Here is an 11,601-nt window from a genome sequence, read left to right as displayed (position 1 = left end):
GGTGTTCTCGCCTCATCTCCCCCATCCCGTTCAATTCTCGCGCGGCCTGTCACTGAAAGATATATTCTTGGTCGGCCGGGGGTTCAGCATCTCCCCGTCGCGTCGTGGTTCCGGTGGTTGCTCGGCGTCGTGGTTCCGGTGGTTTCGGTATGGTGTGTTCAATTTTTATTTTCGTTTTTTATTTTCGTTTTCAGATTAGGGTTCAATTTTAGTTTTTGATTTTCGTTTTGATTATTGTTTTTGATTTTTCGTTTTTGATTTTCGTTTTGATTTTCGTTTTGATTTTCGTTTTTGAATTTCGTTTTGATTTTCGTTTTGATTTTCGTTTTTATTTTGATTTTTTTGGCTGTTTTTCAATTATTTCTTTAATTTGCAGTTAATTGTGAAGATGGGTAGATACGCATATGGTTGAAGAGAGGGGCGATGATCGTACTGCCAGCATAATCTATCATCGTGCTTGTTCGAATTTCAACAATTGCATAAGGTATTGATATATCTAATTATCTTCATAAAATTTCTCTTTTCCTCTTTTGAAAGTTGAAATCAATAGTACAGTAAGTGCATATCATTTTTACGATAAATAAAATTTGGATAAGTATAGTAAGTGTAATAATAAAACGTGTACATTAGTATTCTATGCTTAAGTATCCATTCCGTTTTACTTATTAGGACTGTTTTTGGACTTCTAATATCACTTCAGTGAAGCATTGATAAACTTAAATGATGTAACCAAAGATTTGCGGAACTTCTTAATGATTTTGTGACTTCTTAATATATGTGTTTATGTGTGGAACCTTTTGTTGTTGTTATTAGTAATGAGTCGTCGTTGGATGTATGGTGACCATACTACGGCAGAATACTTGAGTGGGGTCGCAGAGTTCATTAGATGTGCTTTAGCACACCAACGGAGTACAAAAGCCGAAAAAATCTATTGTCCCTGCCGTGATTGTAACAATATCAAGCGGTTAGGTGACATTGATGAAATTGAGGATCATTTATTTCGCCGTGGGTTTAAGCAAGATTACCATGTTTGGTTTTGGCATGGTGAAACAATACCTGATCGTCCAAGTTCTAGTGTCCATGAATTTGATGTTCAGAGTAATGAGAGTGATGATGATATTTATGAGAATAATGAGACGGATGATGATGAGGAAGAAGATGATGAAATAAATGAGATGATGGATGGGCTGAAAGATCACTTGGACGAACGACCTCAGATGTTCGAACAAGTATCAAAGGCTGCTGAAACTCCATTGTATCCCGGTTGTACAAAATTCAGCAAGTTGGAATGTGTGTCAATACTTTACAACCTCAAATGTAAAGGTGGTTGGAGAGATGAACACTTTGACACCTTATTGGAGTGGGTAGGTGAATTTTTGCCGGAAGGGAATGATATCCCCACCTCTACCTATTATGCCAGGAAATTGATGTGTCCCTTAGGCTTAGAGGTCGACAAGATAGATGCTTGCCCAAATGATTGTATGCTTTACAGAAAAGAGCATGAACATTTGGATGAGTGTCCAACATGGGGCGCATCTCGTTACAAACGCAAAGGGGCCAATTCAGCTAAGAGGGGCCCGCCTGCTAAGTCTTTGTGGTATCTTCCAATCATACCTAGGTTTGAGCGTATGTTTTCATTGAAGAAACAAGCAAAAAACTTAAGGTGGCATGCGGAAGTGAGGAAGAAAGATGGACTCCTTCGACATCCTGCAGATTATGTTCAATGGAGAAATATTGATAAGAAATATCCTGAATTTGGTAAGGAGGTTAGAAATCTAAGGCTTGCTTTATGTGAAGATGGTGTGAATCCATATGGAACTCTAAGCAGTCAACATAGCACATGGCCGGTTCTTCTAGCAATTTATAATCTTCCTCCATGGCTGTGTATGAAGCGGAAGCATATCATGTTATCACTCCTCATCTCGGGGCCTAAGCAACCTGGAAATGACATAGATGTGTACCTGGCTCCACTCATAGATGATTTGAAATTATTGTGGAATGAAGGTGTTTCAATGTTCGATGCACACACCAATTCAAGCTTTACATTGCGAGCTATGGTTTTTTGTACCATAAATGATTTTCCGGCATATGGAAACTTGTCTGGATACAAAACCAAAGGAGAACAAGCATGCCCTATATGTGAAGAGGACATGAAGCCCACATGGTTGCATAATTTCAAGAAAAATGTTTACCCAGATTTCAGGAAGCACCTCAGTCGATATCACCCTTATCGTAAGAAGAAGAAAGAATTCAATGGGTTCACCGAGGAAAGAGTAGCTCGTACGCCTTTGACAGGATCACAGGTTTATGAACGAATAAAAAATGTTGAAACCAAATACGGCAAGTGCTACAAGTCCAAGTCTAAAAAGGGTGTTTTGTGGAAGAAAGTATCTCCATTATGGGATCTTCCCTACTGGAGAGATTTGTCGGTTAGGCATTGTCTCGATGTAATGCACATTGAGAAAAATGTGTGCGATGCTATCATTGGGACTTTGCTAAACATGCCTGGAAAGACTAAGGACAATGAGAATGTGCGGAAAGATATGAAAAAGAGGAATATTCGACCAGATTTGTGGCCTGTTGAAAAATCTGGTGCGGGTGGTACTAAGACTTATCTGCCTCCAGCGTGTTACACAATGTCAAGAAAGGAGAAGAAGTAGTTTTGTGAGTGCTTACATGGAATTAAGGTTCCCTCGGGATATTCGTCGAATATAAAGCGCCTAGTATCTCTCTCGGACCTTAGGTTGGTTGGTATGAAGTCTCATGATTGCCATGTAATGATTAATGTGTTTTTGCCAATTGCACTTCGTGGGATATTGCCGAAACACGTGAGACATGTTATAACAAAACTTTGTGTGTTTTTCAATTCTATATGTGCTAAAGTGATTGATCCGGAGAAATTAGATTCTTTGCACAATGATATTGTTGAAACTTTGTGTCGATTTGAAATGTACTTTCCACCATCTTTCTTTGATATTATGGTGCACTTAATTGTCCATTTAGTTCGAGAAATCAAGTTATGTGGTCCGGTGTTCTTAAGATGGATGTATCCTTTTGAGAGATTTTTTGGGCATTTAAAGGACAAAACAAAGAATCGGGCAAGGCCGGAGGGTAGTATCATTCGGGGAGTCCTTGAGGAAGAGATATCTCAATATGTAGCTGAATTCTTAACAAGGCTTGAGCAAATAGGTCTTCCAAAATCTCGTCATGCAGGGAGGCTTGAAGGGCATGGGGTAATTGGTAAAAATGTGATCTCGCCTCCATCTGAAAGGAAGAATAAGGCACATCTTTGTGTGTTGCAGCATCTTACCGAGGTCAATCCTTACATAGATAAGCATTTGCTAGAATTGCAACAAAAGAATCCTAAGTTGAAGGAAAGAGCGTTGATGCAAGAACATAATCGCACATTTGTTGATTGGTTTAAGAAGGAAGTAGCCGAGGAAATGAAAAAAAATCTAGATGTTTCTGAAATGGTCCAGTGGTTAGCTCGAGGTCCTCGACTATGTGTTCTGTCTTATGAAGGGTATGATATCAATGGGTTCACATTCTACACTAGAAGACAAGATGAAAAGAGTGTGGTGCAGAATAGTGGAGTGAAGCATGTTGCAGCATCTAGGGTCTATGCAAGCGCCAAGGATAGAAGACCGGTTGATGCGACACAATCATATTATGGTGTTATCGAAGAAATATGGGAGCTTGATTACAACAAATTTACGATCCCTGTATTCCGGTGCAAGTGGGCCAACAACCATAATGGGGTGAAACAAGATGAAATTTTTCCTGGTTTAACATTGGTTAACTTTGATCGATTAAGTGATAGTGACGAGCCATTCATTCTAGCATCACAAGCTAAGCAAATTTTCTATGTGGTAGACAATGTTGATCCTATATGGCGTGCAGTTGCCCAAGGCAAGAGAAATATTCTGGGTATTGATGATGTTGTGGATGAAGATGAGTATGACAAGTACGATGAAACACCCCTGTTACCAACGGCTGTTCAACCGTTACCGGAGGAGGAAGATGCAAATAATACTAATCATATGCGTACAGATCATAGGGAAGGAATTTGGGTTATAAACCGTAAATGAATAAGATGAGTTGGCTTCTGGGAATAGGTAATTCTAGCGAACTGAATATCAGATTAAATGTATCTTTTCTAGCATTTAGGAAGGTGTAGTTTGTACTTCCACATCTTTAATTCTTATTTTATACTTCCATTGTGTTCATGATTATACTTTTCTAGCTTTCTTTAATTCTTACTGTACTTCCACATCTTACTTTTGTTCCTGACCAAAGTTTTCTAACTTTCTGTGCAGATCCCCGAGTCAGAAATTTTCAGAAGCTTTCGGTGATTTGTGTCTTTTCAGAAGTTCTCAGAATCGGAAAATAAAGCACGTATTTACTTTTGGTGAGTTGTGCGTTTTCTCCTAGTGTTGCGCTAATTAACATGTCTCCTAATCTTGAGCTAGAATGACCTAAATCAAAACGAGCGGGCTTAAATTGACCTTAGTTGAATAAATTGACCTAAATTTACCTTAGTTGACTAAATTAGCATAAATATGAACCATAACTACCAAACAAGTCTCAAATGGCATAAATTGATTGGATTGAGTCTAGGTAAGTTAAAACTAATCATATTAATCATTTAAAAGGATTAAAATGAGTGTTTAGGTTCTTTAGTTCAAAGTTGGGAGCGGAAATGTCATTTTAGCTCTATATATGACATATAACGACCCAACGAGCCATAAATGTGCATAAATAGGTTCGAATGAGTTTTAGAAACTTAAAACTATGCATATTAGTCATGTAATAAGAATAAAATGAGTCATTAGGTTCTTTAGTTCAAAGTTGGGAGCGAAAATGTCATTTTAGCTCTATATATGACCTATAACGACCCAACGAGCCATAAATGTGCATAAATAGGTTGGAATGAGTTTTAGAAACTTAAAACTATGCATATTAGTCATGTAATAGGATTAAAATGAGTGTTTAGGTTCTTTAGTTCAAAGTTGGGAGCGAAAATGTCATTTTAGCTCTATATATGACCTATAACGACCCAACGAGCCTTAAATGTGCATAAATAGGTTGGAATGAGTTTTAGAAACTTAAAACTATGCATATTAGTCATGTAATAGGATTAAAATGAGTGTTTAGGTTCTTTAGTTCAAAGTTGGGAGCGGAAATGTCATTTTAGCTCTATATATGACCTATAACGACCCAACGAGCCTTAAATGTGCATAAATAGGTTGGAATGAGTTTTAGAAACTTAAAACTATGCATATTAGTCATGTAATAGGATTAAAATGAGTGTTTAGGTTCTTTAGTTCAAAGTTGGGAGCGGAAATGTCATTTTAGCCTAAAAATGAGTTCTTAGGTCATATTAGCCTCATTTTAGCATAAATGGTGTTTTCTAGACTTATCTCATATGAGTATATGATTTCATGATATAAGAGAAGTGAGATTGTCAGATTTCCTCATTAAGTTTCTTAATCATTGTTGCTTGAGTTTAAGTGAAACTCAATCAAGTAATTTCATTTTACGATCTAACTTACATACTACTCCGTACTATACTAGATTAATAGAACTTGTTTATAGAATGAGTTAGCTGCCCTGCATTCTCATATTGCCTCAACAAACACACCAAGAATGACAAAGAACATTGCAGATCAGATCAGCACAGATCAGTGCAGATCAGATCAGCACTGATCTGTGCTGATCTGTTCTGCACTGATCTGTGCTGATCTGATCTGCACTGATCTGTGCTGATCTGTTCTGCACTGATAAGATCATCACAGATCAGTGCAGAACAGATCAGCACAGATCAGTGCAGATCTGATCTGCACAGATCAGTGCAGATCAGATCAGCACTGATTTGTGCTGATCTGTTCTACACTGATCAGTGCAGATCAGATCAGTGCAGATCAGATCAGCACAGATCAGTGCTGATCAGATCAGCACAGATCAGTGCAGAACATATCAGCACAGATCAGTGCAGATCTGATCTGCACTGATCAGTGCTGATCTGATCAGCACTGATCTGTGCAGATCTGTTCTGCACTGATCTGTGCTGATCTGATCAGTGCAGATCAGTGCTGATCTGATCTGCACTGATCAGTGCTGATCTGATCTGTGATATCTGCACTGATCTGATATCCTTCTGTATGCTAGTGCACTGATTTGCTGCTGCGCGCACATTTTGTAACCACCCTTCTGTATGTTTTACTTGATGCAGGAACAACATAGGTACGATGAATGAAAACCAAATTGTTGTTAGGCATGAATCAGAAGGTGGCAAGACTCCCACAACGGGTGACGAATCACAAGATGTTAGTACGATTACAAAGACCATTAAAGGCCGTGGTCCGTCAAAAGGTGTTAAAGTCGCTAAGCCTATGTTCCTTGAGTATAATGTATATAATGTCCCCGATGGACAATGGTCTCATGAATACGGGAAGCAAGTTGGGAGTTGTGCTACTAGAATTAATATTAACGTCCCATTATATCCAAAGGTAGATGAGCAAATCAAGAAGGGGTTTTGGGAGGAGACTAAGGTAAGCATTGGATATTAACTTGATTTGTATATTTTAGGGATTATTTAATTTGATTTAAATACTATTTTTATAATCTAACTTTTTTTAATTATTAACAGCTTATGTTCCACATTACTGATGATTCTTGTGTGGCGAAACGATTTAGTTGTTTCAAGAGCAAGTTGGTGCGCCGATGGATAACTATGAAGGAAAAGAAGCCAAAAAATCAAACAAACAAGATGCCTTGGGATGTCTACAACCATATCACAGAGGATGATTGGAAGACTTTTGTTAAACATTATTTCCTGCCAGAGTCATTGGTAATGAAAATATTTCTTTAACTTGTCCTTAAAGAGTTTTTCATGTAGCAAACTGACATTGGTTCTAGGACAAAAAGTTATCAGAAAAAACATTTATTTCCATCTTTTATGTTGTCTTTGACAGCTTCGTAGTGAAAAGGCGAGGAAAAGTGCATCATGCAACAAGAACCCACATCGCACCGGCCAAAAGGGTTATAATAGAAAGCGACTAGATTGGATAAAGGATGGACGACTTCCACCAGATGCAGCTTTACCTATCTCGAGTAGCTCCTCGGTGAACTCATCAGTGACCTCAAATGTTAATAGAGTTAGAAAATACAGATCAAAGGAGTGGATTTTGGCCCATCAAGTACAAAATAAAGAGGGAAAGTGGGAAATTGACCCGAACGATACAGAAGTTGTTGAAATCGCAACAAAAGCTGTAAGTAGTGATAATTAATTAATATTTACTTGCTTTGATTAGAGAATATAAAGTAATTTTACTTTCCTAATTGGCAGTTAGAGTACATCGCAGAAGAGGAAAAAGGAAATCTTTCTTTCGAACAGGGTGAGGATGCCCTCACTAAAGCTATAGGGAAAAAAGATCATCGTGGGCGTGTCAAGGGAACAGGTGGCATGGTTGGTATCAAAAAGGTTTTCGGTCCGTGTATTCGACATAGTAGAAGTGACCATGGTGAAGCTTCATCAGAAAATTACGAATCAATCAGAGCTTCTGTGAAAAAGGAGTTTGAAGGTGAATTAGAGAAAAGGGTAGAGAAAAGGGTGGCAGAGGCCCTCCAAAAGCAACTAAGCACCTTGTTAAAAATAGGACAACTAAACTCCATTTCTACCCCGATACTTGATGACCTCCACTTAAATGATTCTGCCAGAGTTGACCTTAATGTTAGTGCTACAAGAACCACTCGTCACATCTTAGTGCCGCAACCACGCGAGCTAAAGGTACGACGTAGTCACTCTTTTTTAACATAGTTGCTTGATCCTTTTATGTTTTTAGTTGACATTTACTTAATAATCTGTATCACTTACAAAGTTGCATTGAAACCTTTGTTTATGAAGGAAAGGACTCCATGTCGTCTTTCCCTTGAGGATAAAGTTTCAGGCAACAACATTGTCGTGGCGGATGGTATGGTACAACCCTCAGATGGTGCATTGCCCCAACATTTTACATCGATGAAGCCTGGTCACTATAAAGTCCAAGTTGATTTTGTTTACGACGGACATGTTGATGATATTCTTCCGGTACCTACGGGAGATGATTTCACTAACTTAGGCGGTGCTCTGGGTAGTTTTGTGCAATGGCCCATACACTTAGTGATTTTCGAAGACGGCGAGGTATATATGTTTTATTGTTTAGAATGTATATGTTCACGCAAGCACATTCGACATCTTACCTACTCTTGTTTTTGTTGAATTTTAAAGGATTGTACTTCACCTCCTAAAAAGAAGTCCAAGTCTAATGTTTCTAAAGAGAGGGATGGTAGCTCCAAGAAAAAGACAACGGTATTAGCGGCCCAAAAGAAGACAACAGACTTAGCATCCAAGGTAAACCCTCTAAAACTCATTCGAACCTAAAATGACATTTCCGCTCCCAACTTTGAACTAAAGAACCTAAGGAATCATTTGATTCTTGTTACATGACTAATATGCATAGTTTTAAGTTTCTAAAACTCATTCGAACCTATTTATGCACATTTAAGGCTCGTTGGGTCGTTATAGGTCATATATTGAGCTAAAATGACATTTTCGCTCCCAACTTTGAACTAAAGAACCTAAGGACTCATTTGATTCTTATTACATGACTAATATGCATAGTTTTAAGTTTCTAAAACTCATTCCAACCTATTTATGCACATTTAAGGCTCGTTGGGTCGTTATAGGTCATATATTGAGCTAAAATGACATTTTCGCTCCCAACTTTGAACTAAAGAACCTAAGGACTCATTTGATTCTTATTACATGACTAATATGCATAGTTTTAAGTTTCTAAAACTCATTCCAACCTATTTATGCACATTTAAGGCTCGTTGGGTCGTTATAGGTCATATATAGAGCTAAAATGACATTTTCGCTCCCAACTTTGAACTAAAGAACCTAAGGACTCATTTTATTCTTATTACATGACTAATATGCATAGTTTTAAGTTTCTAAAACTCATTCCAACCTATTTATGCACATTTAAGGCTCGTTGGGTCGTTATAGGTCATATATAGAGCTAAAATGACATTTTCGCTCCCAACTTTGAACTAAAGAACCTAAACACTCATTTTATTCTTATTACATGACTAATATGCATAGTTTTAAGTTTCTAAAACTAATTCCAACCTATTTATGCACATTTAAGGCTCGTTGGGTCGTTATAGGTCATATATAGAGCTAAAATGACATTTTCGCTCCCAACTTTGAACTAAAGAACCTAAACACTCATTTTATTCTTATTACATGACTAATATGCATAGTTTTAAGTTTCTAAAACTCATTCCAACCTATTTATGCACATTTATGGCTCGTTGGGTCGTTATAGGTCATATATAGAGCTAAAATGACATTTTCGCTCCCAACTTTGAACTAAAGAACCTAAGGACTCATTTTATTCTTATTACATGACTAATATGCATAGTTTTAAGTTTCTAAAACTCATTCCAACCTATTTATGCACATTTAACGCTCGTTGGGTCGTTATAGGTCATATATAGAGCTAAAATGACATTTTCGCTCCCAACTTTGAACTAAAGAACCTAAACACTCATTTTAATCCTATTACATGACTAATATGCATAGTTTTAAGTTTCTAAAACTCATTCCAACCTATTTATGCACATTTATGGCTCGTTGGGTCGTTATAGGTCATATATAGAGCTAAAATGACATTTTCGCTCCCAACTTTGAACTAAAGAACCTAAACACTCATTTTATTCTTATCACATGACTAATATGCATAGTTTTAAGTTTCTAAAACTCATTCCAACCTATTTATGCACATTTAAGGCTCGTTGGGTCGTTATAGGTCATATATAGAGCTAAAATGACATTTTCGCTCCCAACTTTGAACTAAAGAACCTAAGGACTCATTTGATTCTTATTACATGACTAATGTTAATTGACTATTGTTATAGGAATTTTCGCATCCAAAGAAGTCGATTTCTAAGCCTAAGTCCAACTTAGAGGTCGTGGGTAGTTGTGATCGTAAAACACAAGAATCAACCACCAAAAGCAAGAAAGCGGGACTTGTACACGATGCAATTCAAGGTCTTGGCCCGTCATGCAAATACTTGCAGTTTATCATGACTTCGGCGCCTGATGATATATATGATAATACTACCATCCCATTGGCGGCCTCAGTTTGGCACTCGGATTTTGATCAAGAAACATACATAACTGCGTCTGATATAGGAGAGTTCCTTCGCGGGGCGTGCTTAAACATTTCAGCGATCCAAGTCTACATATTGTAATTAAATGTTTTATTGTTGTTAATATAACTATTATTTCTTTGAAGTTTTTTCTCTTTATCGATCTTAATAGTGTAATCTTGTTTATTTTGTAGGTGTTTATTGCACGATCATGCCAAATCATTTGAAATGTCTCGGATTTCGTTCATTTGTCCCGAGATTATGTCAAGAACTAGAATCAAGGCCGACCCTGGAGCGCCAACAATGTATTTGAAAAACATTTTCCAAGCTGAAATTGAAAAGGAGAAGGTGGGTAATCCTAACCTAACTAATTGGTTTTTAATCCCATATAATCAAGAGTAAGTGTGTTATATTATATAAGTTTCATATAAAATATTAATTATTATTGTTATTAAATATTTAATATATCATTTATAAATTATACAGAAATCATTGGAATTTATACGTGATGGACCTACGTAGAGGTTATGTATATATTTTCGATTCTGCTAGAGATCCACGTCGAACAGATTATGCATGGGGAATCTTGAGTTTGTAAGTTCTTTTGCTTACAAATTACATTAGTCTTTAAGAAACCTAAGCCAAAATCATATTCATGAGTACCCATGTTTCGTTAATTTTCTAGGGCATACCAAGTGTACAAGTGCAATGGTGGGCATTGTCCGAATAAAACGAGTTTTAAGTCGTGTAAACCCATTCATATAGAGGTATAACATGTTTCTTAATTAGCTTTTTGCTTTGTTTTTATTAACTATTGGCCTTGCAAGATAAAGTATTATGTTTCTTAATCAGTGTGCTCAACAAATCGGCGGAACTGAGTGTGGCTATTACGTTATGAAGTTCATGTTAGAGATAGTCACGTTACAACATGACTATGAAGGCCGGCTAGATGAGGTAATTAAGTAACTAATTGATTCGTATTCTAGACTATTAATACATTGTCATTAGTTGCTTGAATGTTAAAATGTGACATTTCATTTGCATTTAATCGATCTAATGCTCCATCAAATTTTTGTTTTTGTAAGGTCTATACTCCGAGGACTGCGCCTTATGCTAGTGAGGAAATTGATGTGGTTCGTGAGCAATGGGCGAAGTTTTATACCACCAAGTATTTATTATTGACCTGAGGGCGCTTGATCGTGTTGGTTTAGATGTTATAGAACAATCTTTTATGTTAAAATGTATGCGTACGTTGAAATTGGAACGTAAATATATTTAAATGTATCGGTATGTGCACTTTTGGTTTTGGGATATATACAAAACTCCAGTTGTTGTTTTTATATTTGTTATACAGGTTGCGTTATTCTATTATTGTTTTGACAGGTTTCTATATTTGGTGCAAGG

General features: G+C 37.0%; 1 protein-coding gene and 1 long non-coding RNA gene across 2 annotated transcripts; both read left to right on the top strand.

Annotated features, from left to right (window-relative positions):
- The first annotated feature begins 6,677 nt into the window (after window positions 1–6,677).
- Window positions 6,678–7,859, top strand: LOC130463344 (uncharacterized). Its single transcript, XM_056832440.1, has 4 exons — window positions 6,678–6,850; window positions 6,975–7,271; window positions 7,349–7,732; window positions 7,845–7,859. The coding sequence occupies exons 1-4, from the start codon at window positions 6,734–6,736 to the stop codon at window positions 7,857–7,859; spliced, it is 813 nt and encodes a 270-aa protein (XP_056688418.1). The 5' UTR covers window positions 6,678–6,733.
- A 247-nt stretch (window positions 7,860–8,106) lies between these two features.
- LOC130465772 (uncharacterized) lies at window positions 8,107–10,157 on the top strand. Its single transcript, XR_008925789.1, has 3 exons — window positions 8,107–8,182; window positions 8,270–8,392; window positions 9,964–10,157. It is a non-coding gene; the product is annotated as an uncharacterized lncRNA (long non-coding RNA).
- The last annotated feature ends 1,444 nt before the right edge of the window (window positions 10,158–11,601 follow it).

Source organism: Spinacia oleracea, chromosome 1, assembly GCF_020520425.1.
Source record: "Spinacia oleracea cultivar Varoflay chromosome 1, BTI_SOV_V1, whole genome shotgun sequence".
Taxonomy (NCBI): Eukaryota; Viridiplantae; Streptophyta; class Magnoliopsida; order Caryophyllales; family Amaranthaceae; genus Spinacia; species Spinacia oleracea.
This window is presented reverse-complemented; position numbering and strand designations above follow the sequence as displayed.

Coding starts and splice junctions, on each gene's coding strand:
- LOC130463344 (XM_056832440.1), top strand. CDS start 6,734: ATGAAGGAAAAGAAGCCAAAAAATCAAACAAACAAGATGCCTTGGGAT. Junction 6,851..6,974: donor ATTTCCTGCCAGAGTCATTG/GTAATGAAAATA, acceptor TGTCTTTGACAG/CTTCGTAGTGAAAAGGCGAG. Junction 7,272..7,348: donor TTGAAATCGCAACAAAAGCT/GTAAGTAGTGAT, acceptor CCTAATTGGCAG/TTAGAGTACATCGCAGAAGA.